Source organism: Sciurus vulgaris (genome assembly GCF_902686455.1).
Source record: "Sciurus vulgaris genome assembly, chromosome: 14".
NCBI classification, from domain to species: Eukaryota; Metazoa; Chordata; class Mammalia; order Rodentia; family Sciuridae; genus Sciurus; species Sciurus vulgaris.
The window spans coordinates 99,200,342-99,223,242 of record NC_136475.1 but is presented as its reverse complement, the minus strand read 5'-3'; the positions used below and the strand labels follow the sequence as shown (position 1 = coordinate 99,223,242).

General features: G+C 39.8%; 1 protein-coding gene and 1 pseudogene across 2 annotated transcripts; one reads left to right on the top strand and one right to left on the bottom strand.

The window, feature by feature from the left end:
• Positions 1 to 691: 691 nt before the first annotated feature.
• LOC306644563 (ETS-related transcription factor Elf-2-like) lies at positions 692 to 2,793 on the bottom strand. The gene is given in 3 exon segments (XM_079111610.1): positions 692 to 1,611; positions 1,614 to 1,904; positions 1,907 to 2,793. Coding segments are annotated over 3 exon segments (1,374 nt in total). The 5' UTR covers positions 2,586 to 2,793; the 3' UTR covers positions 692 to 1,207.
• Positions 2,794 to 20,691: 17,898 nt separating this feature from the next.
• LOC306643445 (ADP/ATP translocase 2-like) lies at positions 20,692 to 21,866 on the top strand (annotated as a pseudogene). Its single transcript has one exon. The product of its transcript is annotated as an ADP/ATP translocase 2-like (transcript).
• Positions 21,867 to 22,901: the final 1,035 nt, after the last annotated feature.

The following is a 22,901-nucleotide window of genomic DNA, read 5'->3' as shown; positions in this document are numbered from 1 at the left end:
CACTCATTGATGGGTGGAATATTCTATATATGTCTGTTAAGTCTAAGTTATTGATTGTGTTATTGAGTTCTATGGTTTCTTTGTTTAGTTTTTGTTTGGAAGATCTATCCAGTGGTGACAGTGGTGTGTCAAAGTCACCCAGATTTATTGTGTTGTGGTCTATTTGATTCCTGGAATTGAGAAGGATTTCTTTTATGTTAATGGATGCACCATTGTTTGGGGCATAAATATTTATGATCATTATATCTTCCTGATTTATGATTCCCTTAAGTAGTATGAAATATCCTTCTTTATCCCTTCTGACTAACTTTGGCTAAAGTCCACTTTATCTGAAATAAGGATGGAAGCCCCCATTTTTTTACTGAGCCCATGTGCATGGTAGGCTTTTTTCCCATCCTTTCACCTTTAGTCTGTGGGTGTCTTTTTCTATGAGATGAGTCTCCTGAAGGCAGTATTTTGTTGGATCTTTCTTTTTAATCCATTCTGCCAGTCTATATCTTTTGATTGATGAGTTTAGGCCATTAACAGTCAGGGTTATTATTTTTTTAATTTTTCTTTTGATAAAAAAGCTTTACACAAACAAGCCATTAGCTTATTTCAAGAAAGAAAACTGAAAATTAGTCTAAATCAGCTTAAGCTATATGATATTTAAAAAAATCACACTAGATCTTTTTTCACACTAGATCTCTTTCTGAAGCTTTTGGATCCATTCTTAAATTCACATTCTATAATACCTCTATTAGCAGAGTCTTCACATAGCACCAGTTAAGTGAGTACTGTGCAAACACAGTAATAATTGCTGGTATGCATATAAAATGCATCAAAAATTGCTATATGTAACAATGAGATCACCCATCCCAACCCCTCCCCACTGAAAACTACAGAGCCTCTTACAGATGTTAGTGTTCCAAGTCTTAGTGTAACTTGATATTGTAGTGAGCTGCTTGGTCCCTTTCAATCCTTTTCCTTATTGACGGATTCAGTTGTTTCCTACTGTAAGAGGCAGTTTTCTGTCAGCATCTCAATGTGTAGTTTATTTCCCACTGAAACATGGGATAGGAAATTTATTTCTAGTAAGTGTGATTGTTTTCTTATGTGCATTAAAATGTTTTAAAGTCTTCCTTTGACTTTTCTTGATGACTTCCCTTGCAATCATTTATGTCAGTACTACCATAGCAGTCTATACAGTCCACAGCAGAGCTGCTGTTTATTTCTCACACGTCACTAGTCCTCCGGTCTTCATAGTTACCGGAAGGGTGAGAGCTGAAGGGGCACTGACAACTACCACATGAATCACAGTCTTATTTGCATCTGCAAGTTTTTCTTCTACCAGCTGCAAAGTTTTCACATCATGTTCCTGCTTTTTTGCCACTGCTTCTGACTTAACCTCTGGCCCTTTTATGACCGCACTGATAACTTGAGGAGGAGTCTGGCCAGATGCCTGCTGGGCGGGCACTGAGAGTCTCATTACAGGTGTGCTGTGGGCTAGTGAAACAGGAGTGAGTGCTCTCACAGCCAACGGGGTTCCAACAGTGTTAATGCTTCCGGATCCAGTCAAACTTGACTTTGTCTGCAGCTGACACTGTGCAAGCTGTGTAGCTGGGATGGTGAGATTTTGGCAGGCTGCATGGTGATCTTGTCTCCGTTTTCAGCAGAGGCCGGCATCACAGCAGGGATTGTCTGAATGACTACCTTTGGAGAGGTCGCTGTTGTTGGACTAGTGCTGGTTATTAATGGTGCACCTGCATTAACTGACTGAACTGCCACAGTTGAAATCTTCTGACCCAATGAGGTCATTACAACAGGTATTTGCATTCCCACACGAACCATCCTTGGAGCTGCCGCTGCCGACACAGAAGCTGTGGTGGGCAGAGACCTGGAGGAGGCATTGTGAGCAGGGGACTGATATTCACCACTCTGGCCACACCCTTCTCGGTTCTGGAGCAGTGTATCAGAGAAGAGTTTTTTCCACCACGAACAGAAGCTGCTGCTTTCAGGAGACTTTCTGCTGACAGTGACACGTGTTCTAGTGACTTCTCATCAGCGGCTGCTGCTAAATCTTCACTGCAGGTTTCACTTTTGTCATCATCTATGACCACTATGTTTTTGGGCATATCCTTGAACTGATACACAAGCCTCTGTCCTTCAACCTTTGCAAGAATTACCCGTTGGTAGTAATATCTCAAAACTGGTCCCATAGTTTTGTAGTTCATGTCTGGTTTGTTCTTATGTTTTCCCCAAAGCTTAGAGACAGCCTTTGAATCCACAAGCTTGAATATGCCCTTTTCTCTCTGAGTCCACTTAATATACTGAGGACAAGTATTTTTATCCTGAAGTAGATCTAAAAAAAAAAACTCCCACAAATAGGTTGTGTTTCCTTTTCCTTCTCTGGGTTTCTTCTTGATACCTAACTCAGGAGACCCATTGGAAATTGGTGATTGCTGGGTTTTTGGTTTACGGCCAACTTTTTTCGTTTTCGTTGGTTCATGGCTCTCTGGTGATGTAGGAATAGTAGAGGTATCCATTGGTTCAGACTCTTCAGCCGACACCTCCACTACAGTTTCTGTAATGACATCTGGCCTCATAGCAGCATGGGTAAATTCAGGACTTCTTGAATCCCTCAAGCAGGTAGGAGATTCCACGAGAAGCAGGGCTGCAGCAGCTTCAATCGTCTTATCTGTACAGCGTGCACTACTGCCATGAACTGACGCTTCCACTTTTCCACATTCTCGGTCTCAACTTCTTGTTCTTCTGCCACATCTTGCATCATGTAAGTCTCATCATCGTAAACCAGAATCTGGGCTGCAGAGCCCTGCTCTAATCTGGCACTTGGCACTGGCTCCACAATCACTGCTAGATTTTCAGAAACCTTTTCACTTTCAGGACTTAAAGCACATGGATGAACACAAGACCTAAAATGCTATGGGGGAGGAATTTGCCAGGATTCCCTAAAGCGAGTGGTAAGCCCATGAGCATGTCACTTACAATACTTAGGGGAGAATATTCCCAAACTCCCTAGCAGTGAGCGGGCAAATATTGGGACTACATTGCCCATAATTCTATGTGTGTGCGTGTGTATGTGTGCGCGCGCGCAGGTGTCTAAAGTAGGGGAAGTTCCCCTAATCCTTTGCATGGGGAAAGTAAACAATAGGACTACATTACCCGAAATCCTTAGGGTGAAGCTCCCAGCAGTGAGCAGGCAAATGTTGGGACTGCATTATCTTAAAGCAGGGACGAGGTGCCCTGTGTCCTTCACATGAGGAGGACAAATCATGGGACTATGTTACCCAAAATTCTAATAGAGAAGGAAGCTCCCACAATTCCCCCCAGTTAGTGTAAACCTTGGGAATACATTACCCATTATTCTTTGGGGGAGGACGTTCCCAGAATTCCCAAAAGGGAGCCGTAAGTCCAAGACTACTTCACCCACAATCCTTAGGGGAGGTGATCCCAGAATACCAAGCGGTGAGCAGAGACTGTTGGGACTACATTACCCATAATCCTATGGTGAAGGAAGTTCCTAGGATATCCAGGTGTCAGTGGTAAACCTATACTACCCACTACTGCTTAGTGGCGACGGAATTCAAGTATCCTCCTTGGTTTCCTAAATCTCACTAACTTTTGCCTTGCAGCTAATATTTCCCTAGCCCTACCCCTAATCCTAAAATTACTCAGAGTCCTCAGGGTATCATGGCAAGAATGTGGCATTCAGATTCCGTGGATCTCTTTAACAGAGGTGTGTGGGTAAAATCAAGGACTACATCACCCATAATCCTTAGGGTGAGGAAGCTCCCAGAGTTCCCCCAAGGAGCGACAGCCAAACCTGAACCCTAACTCTAATCCTGAGAGTTGTAATGTAGTCCAGCATTTTGCTGGCTCTTCATAAGGCTCCTGGGAGCTCAATCCCCTTAGGATTTTAGGTCATTTAGTTGGGAATTTTGCCCAATGAAGGGAAGTGGTGCAAGCCTCTGCCCCTGAGGTCTCTGGGTAATGTAGTCCAGCATTTTGACAGTTTATGGTGGGGGAGTGAACTGCCCACCTACCTCACCCACTGTGGATCGTGTGTAATGTAGTCCAGTGTTTTTCTGGTACTTTATTCAGAGCCCAGGGAACGTCTGCCCCATTATGATTGCGGGTTTTTAAGTCCCATGTATTTTCTGGCTCAGAAGGGTCGATTCTGTGTACTTCCACTACCCGCTCCCAGGATTGTGGATGATGTAGTCCAGCATTTTGCCCGCTCATATGGTGGGGAATAAAGGGGCTCCTGAAAGCTTCTGCCCCTGAGGACTGAGGGTCATGTATTCCACTGTTTTGCTGGCTTTCTGTGGAGGAATCTAGGAACTTTCACCATCTCAGGATTGTGAGTAATTTAGTGCCATGTTTTACCTGCTCACAGGAGGTGGGGAACTCCTGTGATTTCCGTCTCCCCTCAAGCATTATGGGTAATGTAGTCCCACATTATTACTGCTCATAGTAGGTGGTCATTCCTATGAGCTTCCCATCCCTACCCCCTAAGGATTGTGGGTGATGTAGTCCAGTATTTTGCTGGTTCTCTGTGGGGGATCCTGGGAGCTTCTTCCCTCTAGGATTGTGGGTGATGTAGCCCCACATTTTGCCAGCTCATAGTGGGAAGCATTTGAGCTTCTACTACACCTGAAAATTATGGGCAATGTAGTCAAGTGTTTTGCCCACATACTCCTCTACCAGATGTCCATGTAAGCTGCAGTCTGCACGCTTGCCCACATACCCTGAATATTCTTAGTACTATGGTCCAGTGACCTACTCATGCAGCTCTAACCACAGAGGACTACTGGAGGTGCAATATGTGCATTTTCTCCCAGGCATACCCTGGTATTCTGAGCAGTTTAGTGCAGTATTCTACCTGTACAACCCACACCATGGAGGACCATGGGAGCTCCAGGTTGCACACTCCCATGGATAAGCTCAGGAACTCTAGGCAGTGAAGTACAGTCCTCATTGCAGAGACCTCTTCAAGCTGCAGGTGCCCAAGGTTCACGGTAGTTTAGTCTATTGTTATGCCCATACATCCCTCACCCCAGAGGCTGGGAGCTGCATGTCACATGAATACCCAGGGACGCTGATGATTGTGCCAGTACAGTAACATTCTGCTGCTCAACCTTCACCATGCAGGCCTCTGGAAGTTTCATGTCATGTGCTTGCCCTGGTATCCCAAGGATTCTGAATAGTGTAGTTCAGTGACTGCCTGCCCAACCCTCTCCACAAAGGACTGTGGGAGCTGTAGTATGTTTGACTAGGCACCCCAGGAATTCTGGGCAGTGTATTCTGGCACAGTTATCACCACAGTGACCTCTGGAAATTGTCAGACAGCCCACTCCACTGTGTGTAGACTTACTCAGAAATCCCTGGTATTGCCTATAAAACTCATAGTTACATAGTGGAAATATCTTTTCAATACAGCCACAATATTATTATCAATTGATACATCAACTTCTTGATATTTTTAAAGTACTTTAACACTGGAAAAAGTCCACCATAAAAAAACATAAAAACAATGAGGTGGCATTAACCCTTCCCCTCAGGCACTAGTGAGGCTGCAGGTGCTGGGACCCCCATGCCTCCCCTGAACTATCCTGAGTTTATGCCTCAGTGTTTCTCCTTTCAGTGTCCTGGAATTTCTCCCCATAAAATGTACTTTAGCATTCTGTGCTAATTAACAGCCAAAGCCTCAACAGTGGATACTATTATAAAATGAAATCTCACTAAAATATTACCTATAAAAGTAAGAAACATGGCTTCTTCCTCAGCACATGGGCTAGTAGAAAGAGGCTTTCCCTCAGTCTTCTCCACCTTTTCCTCAGATGAACTTCATTTATCCCAAAACCACAGTGAAATTGCCATATGGATGCCAGGAGGAAGAAATCTCATGATACACATGGTCCCTAGGTGTCATGGTAGTCATGGCTTCAAGGTGTCTGCAGCCATGGTCTCTTCCTGGGTGGATCCCAAAGTTAGGGTTAGAGTTACCTCACTGTGGACATGGGCCCAAGGTGTCCCCAGCCACAGCATCTACCTGTGTGGGTCTCAAGGAGAAGGAAGCTTTTGTCACCACAGTCATAGCCCCAAGGTGTCCACATCCATGGTCGCCCCTGTGGACCACAAGGGTGAGGGTTAGGGCAGGTCTTGAAGGTTAGGGTTACCTCACTGTGGACATAGACCCCAGGTGTCCCCAGTCATGGCATTTCCCCAGGTGAGTCCTGAGAAGGAGGCTTGCTGTGGGCACAAGACACCCATCCCTTGCAGGCAGATAATTCAAGGGGATCAGAAAAACTCACCATGAGCACCCCCTGCTGGCCACTGTGGACAGTTGAGGATGCTCGGTGCTCACTGTTCAGCACTGACCCTGCGCCCCCTTGTGGCAGTCTTGGTGAAGTTCTGAAACTCATGGTTCTGATTTTTCTAGGCCATAATTTTGGAAATCAAATACCAATAGAATCCATCATCCCATGTTTGATCATAAAGGATATAGATAGCAAAAAGCAAAGTACATGGTCAATAGGCAGAAGTCAATTAATTTCTTATATATAGCAATGTATATGAAAATTGGAAATTTAAAAACTAGAATAAGAAAAAAATTAAACAATTCCATTTACAATAGCACCAACTAAATTGAAAATTTAAAAAATAAGTTTTAAATTACAATTGCACTTTCAGAAAACCTTGAAACACAATTGAAATAAATTAACAAAATAAAACAATACAGAGAAATTCCTTGTTCAGGTCTTTACATATTCAAGATGAAATTATCTCAAACTTGATCTGCAGATTCAGTGAAATCACACTCAAGTTTCCAGCAATCTGTTTCTGAACCTAGAATAGATGACACAGACTACAGAAGGACAAAGAACTCACACATCTGTATCCCAACACCTGTCAGAAAGCTGAAGTAGTGAGGAAAACTTGATGCTGTGAAGAAATACACATAAATAAATGGAGATGAGTGGAGAGCCCCAAACACACCCACTATGTACAGGCAGCTGATTTTGCCAAAGTGAAAAAAGACTTTCAATGAAGAAAGGAGCATCTACTGCACAACTGGTGATGGAGTGTTTGAAAAATATATGGGAGAATGGACATAGAAAACCTTTATAAGATTCACAAAACTCACTCTAAATAGTCCATGGCTTACACTGAAAATGTGAAACTATAAAAATTGTAGTTGAAAATACTCATGACCAAATTTCATGATGAGGTTTTAAAATATAGCTCCAAAACAAATTCATGAAAGAAATAATTGATAGCAAGGATTTTATTAAAATTGAAATTGTCACTGGGCATGGTAGTGCACACCTGTAGTCCCAGCTACTAGGGAGCCTGAGGCAGCTTATCAAGACCCCACCTCAAAGTATAAAAATTAAAAAGGGCTGGTAGTGTAGCTCAGTGCTATAACACCCCTGGATTCAATGCTCAGTTCTCAAAGATTTTTTAAATGAAAAAGTCTGCTCTGAAAAAGATAAGCCGCAGACTGGTGAGAATATCTGGAAAATGCATAACTAAAGTGGACTTGTCTCCTAAATATGGTGAGAAACAAACAATCCAATTAAAAGTGGGTGAAGATTGAACAGACAACTCACCAAAGAAGATATAAAAATGGCAAAGACGCACAGACATGCTGCTCAGCGTCACCTGACATGAGGGGAAAGAACCCACACTGTGTGATGGCCTCACACGGTTCTTAAGTGGCTACAAAAGTCTCCAATGCAGCACTGATTGGAAGATGTAGAACCAGAACTCTCATTGCTGGTGGAATGCATAATAGTTCATCACTTTTTAAAGGTTTAAGTTCTTTCCAGAGTTACAATGAGCACACCATATAATCCAATATTAACCTAAGAATTTAGACATCTGTCTAGAAAATATGTCTTGCAAACATGTCTAAATACAGCGTGCAATGACACACAGAAGCTCGAGTCAGAGTGGCCAAATAGATTAAGGAATCAGGATGTGCCTCAACGGGTGAATGAATGACAGACCTGCAGTGCATTCGTGCCATAGAGGCCCTGTGATCTCAGGGCGTCCCCAGGCCTCTGCTCTGGTCCACCTGGCATGCCCTTACCCTTGTGCCCCATACTGGGGCAACATGGGTTCTGTATGGAAACACCTGTAGATGCAGTTGATAAGCTCAGGCTGAGGATGCAGTTGCTGCCTATGGAAAGAGATTTTTTACAGTTGTAGATGCAGCCATTAATCTCAGGAAAATGAAGGCACAACAACCCAAGTCTGCATCTTTGCCCATAGAAGCCTCTTTGGGAAGGACAGACAGACATTGGGCAATTCCAGGAGCCCCAAAGGACCACACTGGCCAGGGAGAGCCTGTGGGTGGCTGCCATTAGGTCCCCTGTGGCCCACCTATGATTGATTATCATGGAGCACTTAATGCTGCAGCTTCAAACCTCCTTCCTGACTTTTAATTTCAACTCTTTCCACAGGTTGCAATTCAACTGCGTTCTGAGCTTGGATTGTTTTAATCAGCCTGTTTGGTGCTGCAGAGAGAGCTATGCTACTGTCTAGTGCTGATGTAAAACCTCAGGGCTGAGTGTTCTGGTTGCTCCACAACATGAGTTCGCACATTTAAGCTGAAATGGAGCCCACCATCCCATGCCTTGTTCTGAAAAGATGGTCCTATGGTTTGAATGTTTGCCCTCCACAATTCATATGTTAGAAACTCAATCCCCAAAGTCCTGGAGTCCAGAAAACCCAGGGCTGGACAAACCACTTCTCACACCTTCTCCAGCTGCCCCCTAGACATTCAGTTTGGAACAGCAGAGATGTCCCTTTTAATCTCAGCAGGAAGGTGCCTCAGGAAGGCACAGAGGAGGATGCTCCACCTAGTCCTGGTGTCTCACCTGTGTCCACTGGGTCAAGCTAGCCCTTTAAGGGAGTGAGGGTAGAACAGACTGGGGACCACAACCCTCTTCTCAAACACAATGAATTACAATTTGATGGGAAATCTGCCCTTGTGTACCCTCCCTTGGCCTTCCCAGCCAGGTTTGCCTCTCAATACTCAAAGAAGATGCCCTATGGACACAAAGACCTCAGAATTAAGCCCACACACACTCAGAAGACTAACAGGGTGCAGAAGTGTGACTTTGTGCACAGGTGGTGAGAAGGACACTCCTCTCTAGGGAGGACTTCACTGCATAGATCTGTGGCTGCCAAGCTGAAGACCCACCTTCAAGTCCTGAACACTTATCAGATGCTCCCTCTAACACAGGGAGCTGCTGACCACACTACTGAAGCATGGCTGTGGGCTAAGAACACTATTAGTATTCGAGACCACAGTATAGATATTATATTAGTATTAAAGGCCACAAGGAACCTATTTTATTAGTTTTAGCTACTACAGCATAGATATTACATTATTGTTAAGGCCACAGAACAGCTATTGTATTAGATTAAGGTGTTATAGATGTGCATTAACAATAAAGGTCACAGGGCAGATAGTACATGACTTTTAGATGGTATAATATAAATGTTTTATTAATATTAAAGGTCGAATGGCAGTTATTATATTAGTATTAGATACCATAATATGGATATCATAAAGGCCCTAGGACATATATTACATTAGTTTAAGATGCTTTCATATGGAAATTATGTTAAATACCAGAGGTCAACATTTTATATAGTTTTAGATACAAGCATGGATATTACATTAATATTAAAGAACCAGAACATCTATTATATTAGTTTAAAAGGCTATAATATGGAACTTATATTACTATTAATGACCACAGGAAAGCTATTTTATTAGCTTGATATGCTAGAGTATGGATATCATTTTACTACAAAAGACTACAGGGCAATTATTGCATTTTTTGGATAATAGAGCATGGCTATTATATTACTAGTAATATCTACAGGGCAACTATTATATCAGTATTAGATGCTACTTATGGGTATCAAAATAGAATTAAATACTCAGGGTAGCTATTATATTAGTTTTAGATGCTATAGTACAAACAGTACATCAATATTAAAGATCTCAGCACAGCTATTATATTTATTACAGATACTATAGTATGGGCATTATATTAGTATCAAAGGCCATAGGACTACTATCTTATTAGTTTTAGATGCTATCATGTATATTTGTGTGTGTGTGTGTGTGTGTGTGTGTGTGTGAGTAGTAAATACCACAGGGCACTTTTTATTAGACTGTATAGTATGGAGATCATATTAGTGTTAATTCCCATAGGGCAATAATTGTATTAGTTTTAGAATCTACAATATGGATAATATGCTAACTATAATCACCACAGGGCAGCTATTTTATTAGTTTTGGATGCTATAATACGTATATCATATTAGTATTAAAGACCACAGGGCATCCATTATATTAGTTTATATGCCACAGTTTTGTATTTTATTAATATTAAATGCCACCTGGAGCTATTACATTAGTTTTTTATTTTGTATTATGGACATCACATTAGTATTAAAGGCCTCAGTGTGGCCATTTTATTAGTTTATAGGCCACAGTTAGATATTATGTTAATAATAAAGGTCCCAGGACAGTTATTATATTAGTTTTTGAGGCCAAGCAATGGATTTTATATTAATATTGAAGGCCACAGTGCAGCTATTATATTACTTTTGGATGCTCTAATGAGGATATTAGTATTAAAGGCAACAGGGAAATTATTCATTTTAGATACAATACTATGTATATTGCAGTAACATGAAAAGTGACATGGCAACTATTATATCATTTTAGAAAGTATAGCATGGATATTATAGTGTTAAAGGCTACAGGGAAACTAACATTATTAGTAACAGATTCTACACTATGAATTAGTATTTAGTACCACAGTGTAACTATTTTATTAATTTCACAGGCTACAGTATGGATAATATATTAGTATTAAGGCAACAGGACCAATATTATATTAGTATTAGGTGCTTCACTATGAATCTTATATTAAAAATAAGGCCACAGAACTACTTTGACAGCAGTTTTCAATGTAATATTACAATTATCATATTAATCTGAACTATAAAGGCCACAGCTATAAAGCCACAGCAGCTATAAAGGTCACAGCATAGCTGTCATGTATATTTCAGATACTGTATTATGTTTATTAGTATCAAAGGCCACAGGGCAACTATCATATTAGTTTTAGATGCTCTACTGTATACATTAGTAGTAAAGACCACAAGGCAGGTATTATATTCACTTTGGATGCTATACTATGCATATTGTATTAGTATTGAAGGCCATAGGGAAGCTATTACATGAGTTTTACATGCTATAGTACGTATATCACAATATTAGTGGCCACATGCCAGCTATAATATCAGTATTGTATTCATATTAAAGGTCATCTATTATATTAGAGTTAGATGCTATCACATAAATATTACACTCTGGATATCATATGTAATCTAACATACTAAGAACATACATATAATTATAATTAATATAAATTTTAGTACAATTATTCAATATAATACATTATATTAGAATCATACATTATAAGATATACTGTATATTACATATGCAATATATTAATTTATAGCCTATATTAATAACATAGTATGGATATCATATTAATATTAAAGGTCACATGTTTAGGAGCTAAATATTGAATACTATATTTGTATTAAAAGACAAAGGACTGATATTATATTAGTTATAGGGGCTCTGTATGGTTATCATATTAAAAATAAAGGACAAAAGGCACCTGGATGCTATAATATGGATATTATTTTAGTATTTATTGCCATAGGACAGATATTAAATTAGTTTTGGAAGCTATATGCTAATATCATTTTAGTATTAGTGGCCATAGAATACCTATTTAGTTAAATTTAGATGCTATACTGTGAATATTATGTTAGTATTAAAGGCCACAGGGAAGGTCTTATGTTCTTTTAAATGCTAAAACGTGGATATTATATTTATATTAAAGGGCAACTATTATATTAGTTTTACAATCTATAACCCAGATATATTAATATAAAAGGCCACATGGCACCCATTACATCAGTTTTATATGCTATATTATGGATATCATACTAATGTTAAAGATCAGGACAATGTTATTTTAGTTTTATAGGCAAAAGTACTGAAATTATATTAATATTGAAAGTCACATTAATTATATTAATATTGAAAGTGGCATCTATTATGTTAGTTTTAGATGCTATAGAATGGATATCATATTAATACTGAAGCCTATAGGACAGCTCTTATATGATTTCCAGTGCTGTGATGCAGATATCATTTTAGTGTCAAAGGCCAAGAGCAGCTCTTATGCTATTTCAGATGCCACAATATGTCTCGTCCAGTGAGTACAATGAAGACTCGGCTCTCAAATGAGGTTTAAAGGCCTTTATTTTTATGGGAGAGCTTCTGAGCCGAGTGCCTGGTTCTTCCTCCTCCTCCACCGCCGCTGTCTTCTTTTTCTTCCCTTGTCGCGCAGCTCTCTCTCTCTTTCTTCTCTTGTCGTGCAGCTTTCTCTCTCCTTCTTTTGTCTCATGCAGCTTCCACTTCTCTCTTCTTCCTCTCTCGTCGCGCCGCGGCCGCCTCTCCTCTTCTCTCGTCCTGCAGCTGCTGTCTGCCCTCCTTGCCTTGCTTGCTCTCCCCGCCACGCAAAGTATGCAGCTTTATGGGATATAACAGCCAATCACCCTAATGGGTCAGACGTTTGGCTCATGGAGACTCAATGGTGGGTAATGAGGACATGTACTGATCACGAGCTAAGCACGGATGCGGAGGAGATCAGTCAGCCAATAGAAAGCACTTGCAGCTGGGCTTCTCGGCACCATCTTAGGGCGAGGTCAGCCACCACTGCGGGCCCTACAGGGCAGCGGCCTCCAACATCTTCCCCTTTCTGTTTTATTAGTGGCTTAAGATCAGGTCATCATGATAGCTCATGTGGTGAGCACCATCCTTACCCGTCATCAGAATTCTGACCTCCAGGCATCAGAACCCTGTCTTAGGTTGGTATGGGCCCCCATGAGCCTATCTGTGACTCTGGATCCCCAGGATCATGCCTGTCTTAGGTTGCATAATAGCAGAACATATTCTTACCCGTCGTTGGTATCTCACCCATCTTGGGATGAGGACCTGTCTTAGGTTGATATATGTCTCTGTTTGCTTACCCGTCATTGGCTAACGACCCAGCGTATTTAGCCACACCTGGGGAGATGTGCCAGTTTTAAGCACCATAAGTGCCATTTTGATGGTCTGACGTTCTCCCTGTTGTTGGCGTCTTATGTGCATAAGGCATCAGATCATTAGTCCAAACCCAGTACCATAAGTATTCCAAGAGCCATGATGTCTGCCCATGTTTCAGTCTCTAATCATAATTGAGTGGTAAGGTTATCAGGAGTATAAGATCAGTTATGCCAGCCTTTAAGTGGGCATCGATAACCTTTTGTGTTTGTAAAGCTGAGGCGGCTCTTTCAGCTATATTATTGACAGCTTGTGCTATTGGTATTGTAGTAGCTAATGCTGTTGCTGCTACCACAGCTGCAGCAGCAGACACAGCCACCGCTGTAACCACTGCTGCTGTAATGCCGAAGTCTCTTTTGTTTCTAGACAAAAATCATAGGCAGGTCTTCATCAGTTATGGAGACTGGTTACTGCAACGGAAAACTGGGAGGCATTCCAACATTGTGAAAGGAAACAAGTTATGTTAGCCTCAGAACAATTTAGGATGGTAGTACTATGGTTAGTTAATAGAAACATGAAAGGGGGTGACACACAAACTGGAATGGGAGGAAAGGTTATGCTTCCATTACAGGTAAGAGACTGAGTAGCAGATAGGAAAGAAGAATTGTCCCAATTGGAGAAGTTCCACTGGCACAACATATGTTCCACTCCCAGAAGGCTGAAAAATGACTGTATATTAGTATATCCTTTTGTGTTAGAAAGCAGAAGCCAGTTATCATAAAGATTGACACGTTTCATTCCTAACTGAACATCATCCTGGTAAAGAAAAAGATGTAGCATTAAAAGAATGGTCTGTGAATCAAAGAGAACTGCAGGCAATCCTGTCGAAGCATTGGTACTAAAAATAGGTGGAAGAATAGAAGAGGTATTAGTTAATGGTAAAGGATGATGACGTCTTAGATGCAGTCTTGTTAATCTCTCTGGGATCCAGACTGGTGTTTTTTCACCCTGTGGGAAAACACATATGGAGCCTCGACTCCAGAATAACACTGGATCCGGGCCTCTCCATTGTCCATTGAGTACATCCTTCCATTGTACAAGGACCTTTGGAGCCGCTGTAGGATTTTCATGTCTATCTGCGGCTGTTTTTCCATCTTTGTCCAAATTTTAAAAAATTAAAGTAAATAATGCTATGTTTAGTTTATCTTTAGGAGACCTGTATGTGTCTCCTATTCCCCCTTTTTGTTTATTTAAAACAGCCTTTAGTGTTTGATTGGCTCTTTCAATGATTCCTTGTCCCATAGGATTGTATGGAATTCCAGTGGAATGGGAAATATCAAAGGTACTTAAGAAATTTTTAAATGATGCAGAAATATATGCAGGCCCATTGTCTTATATTGTTTAGGCTTTCCCCAAGTTGCAAAGGCCTGTAAGCAATGTGATATCACGTCTTTTATTTTTTTCTCCACTATGTAATGAAGCAAATATAACCCCTGAGTAGGTATCAATAGTTACATGAACAAATTTGAGATTTCCAAACTCTGGAATATGTGTTACATCCATCTGCCATAGATGGTTGGGCAATAGACCTTTTGAATTAATGCTATTATTAGGTGAATTTATGTATGTTACACAATTATTACAGTTTTTTACAATGGTTCGGGCTTGTTCTTTGGTTATATTGAATTTTATTTGTAAGGTTTTAGAATTTACATGAAATTTACTATGGAAGTTTTGTGCTTCTTCTATTATAGAAAAAACATGAGGATCCCTTGTGGCTAGATCAGCTATATTATTGCTCTGTGTTAACGGACCTGGCAAATCTGTGTGAGCTCTTAAATGTCCTATGTAGAATGGCTCTGTTCTACTCCAAATTAATTTTTGTAATGCTAAGAGTATGTTGGATATGGTGGAATTTTTGTTGATTAGACAGGCATCTTCCAGTTGTTGAACTGCATTAACAGCATAATGGCTATCTGACAGAATATTTACAGGAACTTTATGAAAATCTTTTAATGTTTGTTCTATTGTTAATAATTCTATTTGCTATGCAGAAGCCTTTGGAAAAAGAAATGTTTGTACCTTGTCTTTATAAAAATATGCTCCAGTACCATTATTGGAACCATCAGTAAACACTACCACTGCTTGTCTTATAGGTTCCCTTTTTGTAATTTTTATTTGAATCACAGGATTTCTTAAATAAAATTGTATATATGGATGTTTTGGATAATGATTGTCAAACTGGGCAGCAGTTGTGAACATAAGAATTGCCCAATCATTGTTATTATTGCTTAAGTAAGAAATTTGTTCTGAATTATATGGGGTTATTATCTTGTCTGGAGTTTTTCCAAATACTATGATGGCTGATTTTAATGCCTTGAATATTATTTGTGCCATTGCTTCAGGATAAGAAACTATTGTTTTTCCTGGAGAGTAGGGTAAATGTATCCACATTAAAGGTCCTTGTTGCCAGAGGACTCCTGTAGGGACTAAATTATTTGGAAGTACTATGAGTGATAGAGATGCCAACAGATCTGTACGATCAACCTGTGCCTCGTCTAGTCTTTTTTGTACTACATCTAGGGTTTTTCTGGCCTCCTCTGTAAGTTTTCTGGGTGAAGAAGGATGAGCATCTCCCTTTAGATATTAAATAATGGTCCTAAATCTTGAGTAGTTAATCTAAGGTAAGGCCTTATCCAATTAATATCACCTAATAACCTTTGAAAATCGTTTAAGGTATTAAGATGGTTGAGTCTAAGAAAAGTTTTTAGGGGTGTAATGATTGTGCTGTTTATTTTAGCGCCTAAAAATTCTTGAACTTGTTGTCTTTGTATCTTTTCAGGTGCTATAATAAGTCCTCTTGTCTTTAAATGACTAATTAGATCAGTAAATACCTTATCTAGTATTGTTTGTTCTGGGTGGCAAATTAATACATCATCCATATAATGATATATAATTATATCTGGGTACTTATTTCTGATTGGTATTAAAGCACTATTTATGTAAATTTGACATATGGTTGGACTATTGGCCATCCCTTGGGGTAGGACTTTCCATTCATATCTGGCATCAGGCTGTCCATGAATAATGGAGGGGACCGTAAAAGCAAACTTTTGTATGTCGTCAGGGTGGAGAGGAATAGAGAAAAAAACAATCCTTTATATCTAATATTATTGATTTCCAGTCCTTTGGTAATGCTGATAAGACTGGTAGGCCCAACTGAATTGGCCCCATGGATTGCATTACGGCATTGATGGCTCTTAGGTCATGTAATAATCTCCATTTACCTGATTTCTTTTTTATAACAAATATGGGGGTATTCCAAGGTGATGTGGAGGGCCTTATATGCCCTGCCTCTAATTGTTCTTGTACTAATTCCTGGGCTGCTTTAAGTTTTTCTGTATTTAGGGGCCACTGAGGGACCCAGATTGGTTTTTCTATATTCCATTTTATTTTAATTATTTCATCAGTGGCCCCGAGGAAAAACCCAATCCCGATCACCTTTTTGTTTAATTGATATTGGTTCTGTTATGCCTTGTTCATTGATTCCTAAGCCCTTTCCCCACTTGTGCCCTTGTTTTTTCATTATGTTTTGTGCTTGTTCACTGTATATTCCTTCTGTGGTTATTTTCATCCCCATTTGATTTAAAATATCTCTACCCCATAATGTCACCGGGATTTGTTCTAAGACATATGGTTGGAAAAGTCCTTCTTGACCTTCTGGGCTTTTCCATTGTAGCCACATGGAGCTCTTTTTTGGTTCTGTGGCAATACCTAATCCTCTCAATGTTTGATTTGCCTTTTGTGTGGGCCAATCCTTTGGCCAGTCTTTTTCCGCTATGATACTTGTATCTGCTCCCGTGTCTAACAATCCATTTATAATTTTTCCTTTTACAATTAATTCTAACATAGGTCTGTTTTTTAGTTCCATAGTAAGGCAGGCCAAATCAATACCTGCAGATCCCATACCCTTATCTCCCCTAAAACGTTGTTGTGATGGGAATGAGCCATGAAGACTAGGTAGTATACAAAGCTGAGCTATTCGGTCTCCCGGAGAAATGGAAATAATGCCCTGAGGTGATGAAGCAAGCACTTTAATTTCTCCTGTATAATCTTGATCTATGACTCCTGGAACTATCATTAATCCTTTAAGTGCACTGGAGCTTCTGCCTAATAATAGTCCCATGGTGTTCTCAGGTAGGGGACCCTTAAAGTCAACAGGTATGACTTGTACTCCCGTTTCTGGCGTTAGTATTGCTCTGGTGGTAGAACAGAGGTCCAGTCCTGCACTTCCTCGTGTTGCTCTCCTTGGTCTGTCACTGGATAATGTGTCCTGGCCACTTTTTGAATCACCCCATACATTTGTGCTGGGCCCTGGGGTTGTGGGCCCCAACCCTCATTTTTTGAACTTCCACGAGGAAGGATAGGGTTACCATCTACATTTATCATAGATCTACATTCACTAGCCCAATGATATCCCTTTCTACATCTTGGGCAGACTCCAGATTTAGGCCTTCTCTGGGGTCTGTCTTGCTGTTTTAACTGGGGACATTGTTTGGTTTAGGCCTTCTCTGGGGTCTGTCTTGCTGTTTTAACTGGGGACATTGTTTTTTAAAGTGTCCTTGTTGTTTACAGTGGAAACATGATCCTGGGGGTCCTCCTCTCTTAAAGTTTAGCCCTTGCATTTCTTGTGTTCTTTTTTCCTGTTCCTCTTTTTTCTCCTCTAAAATGTCCTCTCCTTTTTCTAGCGTATCTTTAAACGTTGGCCTCGGGTTAATTAAGCACCCGCGAATCAACTTCCAAATTGCGCTCGTGCCCACCGGCAATGGTTCTACTTTCTCCCTCTTTCTTAGATCCTCTCCTAAGTGATCCCACTGTGGTATGTTTAAGAGTCCCTCATCTAAAAACCATGGCGCAGCTTCCTCTATCGTTCTGAGGAAAAGCCTCGCAGTCTTTGTTTTCAGAGGTGTTCCATTTGCTTTTAATAAGTCTCTAAGCGGACCCTCCATTCTGATCCATGATGTTTCGCCACCCATTTTCTAAAGCTTTAAATGCTGCCCACACTACAATGCTAAGCCACACTAAAACAACTAAGAACAGCAGCGCTCTGCAACAATACAATACAACCAAAGACATGAGCTCCTGACAAACAACAAGCACACAAAATCTTAATACCTGGCCAGTCCACTGGGGGTTAATTTACCCAGCTCCCTGTACCTGCTTTAACCTTTCTTAACTTATTTTACTAGACTTGTTTAGTTTTAACAGCTGTTTTACCTGGATATTACTTACCTCTTTTGTGGTGGTGCAAGGGGTCCCGGATTTCAGCACCACTTGTCTCGTCCAGCGAGTACAATGAAGACTTGGCTCTCAAATGAAGTTTTAAGGTCTTTATTTTTATAGGAGAGCTTCTGAGCCGAGTGCCTGGTTCTTCCTCCTCCTCCACCGCCGCTGTCTTCTTTTTCTTCCCTTGTCGCGCAGCTCTCTCTCTCTTTCTTCTCTTGTCGTGCAGCTTTCTCTCTCCTTCTTTTGTCTCATTCAGCTTCCACTTCTCTCTTCTTCCTCTCTCGTCGCGCCGCGGCCGCCTCTCCTCTTCTCTCGTCCTGCAGCTGCTGTCTGCCCTCCTTGCCTTGCTTGCTCTCCCCGCCACGTAAAGTATGCAGCTTTATGGGATATAACAGCCAATCACCTTAATGGGTCAGACGTTTGGCTCATGGAGACTCAATGGTGGGTAATGAGGACATGTACTGATCACGAGCTAAGCACGGATGCGGAGGAGATCAGTCAGCCAATAGAAAGCACTTGCAGCTGGGCTTCTCGGCGCCATCTTAGGGCGAGGTCAGCCACCACTGCGGGCCCTACAGGGCAGCGGCCTCCAACAACAATATGGGTAGCATATTGGTGCTAAAGGCCAAAAGTCAGCTATTATATTAGAACTAGATGCTATCACATGAATATTACATTAATTTTAAAGGTCACAGTACAACTATTATATTAGTTTCAGATGCTCTAGTATGGAGCATCTTAAATTACTATTAAGGCCAAGGACAGCATTTTATTAGCTTTAGATGATATACAATGGATATTATATTAGTATTAAATGCCACAGGTATTATATTAGTGTTACATGCTATAGTATTTATATTAAAGTTAAGGTCACAGGAAAGCTATTGTATCCATTTAAAATTCCATAATAAGGATGTTACATTAATAGCAAAGACCGCAGGGCAGTTATTACAGTAGTTTTTGAAATTATAATATGGATGTACTATTAGTGTGGTTCAGCATTTACATTAGTTTTGGGTGCTATAGTATGGATATTAGGTAAGTATGGAAGAGCATAAGGCAGCTATAATACTACATTAGGCTGCTATAGTGTGGAGAATATATTAATATTAAAGACTGCAGGGCAGCTATTAAATTAGATTTAGGTGCTACAGTATAGATATTATACAGTATAGATATTATAGTAATATTTAAAAAATCACAAGGTACCTATTTTTAATATAGTATGGATATCATATTAGTATTAAATGGCACAGGCAGACATTATAACAGTTTTACATGATATAGTATGGATATCTTATTAGTGTTCAGGAAACAGGAAATTCATTATATCAGTTTTGCATGCTACAGTATGGACATACTAAAGGCCACAGGGCAGCTCTTTGTCAGTTTTGGATGGTGCAGTATGAATATCATATTAATAATAAAGGCTTCAGGGAAGCTTTTATATTAGTTTTGATGCTATATATGGATATCATGTAATGATGCTGTGATATCCATATAGGACAGCTGTTATGTCCTTTTTGGGGGGAGGAGGTACCAGGGGTTCAACTCGGGGGCATTCAACCACTGAGCCACATCTCCGGCCTTATTCTGTATTTTATTTAGAGACAGGGTCTCACCGAGTTGCTTAGTGCCTTCTTTTGCTGAGGGAGGTTTTGAACTCACGATCCTCCTACCTCGGCCTCCAGAGCCACTAGAATTACAGGCATGTGCCACCATGCCCAGCTATTATATTCATTTTTTGACACTGTATTATTTTATCATATTTGTATTAAAGACCACAGGGAAACTACAATATCAGTTTTAGAGGCCACAGCATGGATATTATATTAAAATTAAATGCCAATGGGCAGCCAATGAAGTTAGTTTTAGATGCTATCATTTGGATATCATAAATAATATTAAAGGCCACACAGCAGCTATTTTATTAGTTTTAGATGTTATACTATGGATAGCATATTAATATTAAAGTTCACATAGCAACTATTACAGAACTTTTAGATAGTATACTATGGATATTACATTAGAATTAAAGGCTACAAGGCACATATTAGTTTAAGATGCTAGAATATGCATGCTATATTGGTTTTTAAGGGCAGCTAAATATTACCTTAAGATGTGATAGTATGGACATAACATTATATTAAATGCATAGTGGAGATATTATAATAGTTTTAGTTTAGATATTCGTTTTAACTTTGCAGGTCACAGGGAAGCTAGTATTATTAGTCGTAACGCTGCCATATGGATCTTATATTAATATTAAAGACCAAGAGGGAGTCTCTCACCTCCTCTTCTTCCAACATGACAGAGTCCTTCATCAAGGACTTCCTGGTTGGTGGAGTGGATTCAGCCATCTCCAAGACCATGGTGGTGCCCACTGAGCTGGCCAAGCAAATCACCAAGCAAGCAAATCACTGCAGCTAAGCAGCACAAGGGTATTATGGACTGTGTAGTTCATTCCCAAGCAGCAGGGAGTCCTGTACTTCTGGCACAGTAACTTGGTCAATGTCATCAGATACTTCCCCACCCAGGGTCTCAAATTTCCTTCAAAGATAACACAAGCAGATTTTCCTGGGTGGTGTGATCAAGAGGACCCAGCTTGGTGCTACTTTGCAGGGAACCTGTCATCAGGTGGCGCTGCAGGGGTCACATCCTTGTGTTTTGTGTATCCTGTTGATTTTGCCCAAAACCATCTAGCAGCTGATATGGGCAAAGCAGGAATTAAAAGAGAATTCAAAGGCCAGGGTGGCTGCCTGTAAACATCTACAAATCTGATGGGGTTGAAGGCCTGTACCAGAACTTTGATGTGTCTTTGTAGGTACTATCATCCACCAAGCTGCCTACTTTGGCATCTGTGACTCTGCAAAGGGAATGCTTCCAAATTCCCAAAATACTTACATCTGCATAGCTGGATGACTGAACAGTTTGCCACTGCCATTGCTGAGTCGATTTCCTATCCATTTGATACTGTTTGCTGCCACATAATGATGCAGTCAGGGTGCAAAGGAACTGACATCATGTACATAGGCATGCCTGACTGCTGGAGGAAGATTGCTCATGATGAAGGACGCAAAGCTTTCTTCAAGGGCCCATGAGCCAATGTTCTCAGACGCATGGATGTTGTTTTTGTACTTGTCTCCTGTTATGAAATCAAGAAGTTCACAGAAGTTATTTCCTAGACTTTTTTCCCCCTGTCAACAGGTATGTCATATTATATAACATTTCTTGGGCATTCTGGACACTTGACTGTTTATCAATGCCAACTATGTACTGGTTGAAAATGGGAAGAAATGATATTCATCTGACCAGGTTTCTCTTAAAGCCATTTCCATGATGACAATGATGATGGAATTCAATTATATTTTTTTACTTCAGTCACTCCTGATAACAAATTTGAAGAAATGAAAGTATCTGACCAAGTGGTAGTCATTAAATTAGTTTTAGATGCCACAGTATGAATATCTTATTAGTATTTGAGGTCATAGGACATCTATTATAATAGAAGCTATAATAGAATATCATTAATAATAAAAACCACATGGCAGCTAATATATTGGCTTTGGATATTGTATGGATATTATATTAGTGCAAAAGGCCACAGGCACCTATTTAATTAATTTTAGATCATATACAATGGATATTATTATTGCAGCCCACAGTGCAGCTATATTTTTACATGCTATAGTATGTATAACATATTAGTATTAAAGGACACAGGGAAAACAATGTATCAGTTTAAGATGCTGTCCAGAAAGTAGCCATTGTACTAGTTTTAGATGCTATATTAGGATATTATATTAGTAATGAGGGCCAAGGGAAGCTCTTACCTTAGTTTTAAATGTTATTGTATGGATATATATATTAGTATTAAAGGTCACGTGGAAGCTCTTTCATTAGTTTTAAATGCTATAATCTGTATATCATATTAGTTATTTAAGTCACAGGCAGCTATTTTATTACTTTTAGATGCTATAGATGGATATCATACTACTATAAAAGGCCATAGCACAACTATTAAACCAGTTTCAATACTATATTATGGCTATCATATAGTATTAAAGGCCACAGAACAGTAACTATAATAGTTTTCAATGCTATAGCATGGTTACCATATTCTTATTAAAGGTCATAGGGAAACTATATCAATTTCGAGGCCACAGTATGGATATCATATTAGTATTAAAGGTCCCAGAGCACCTATATATTAGATTTAGATGCTGAAGTATGATATCATTTTAATATTAAATCAACAGGGCAAATATCATTAGTTTTGCATGCTATAGTATGCATATTATATTACTAATTAAAAGCCAAAGGGCTTTTATATTAGTATTATAATATGAATATCATATTATAAATAAAATATTTTATATTAGGGTATTATATTAGTAATTGATGCTACACTGTGGAATTTATATTAGTACTAAAGACACAGGGCAGCTATTATATT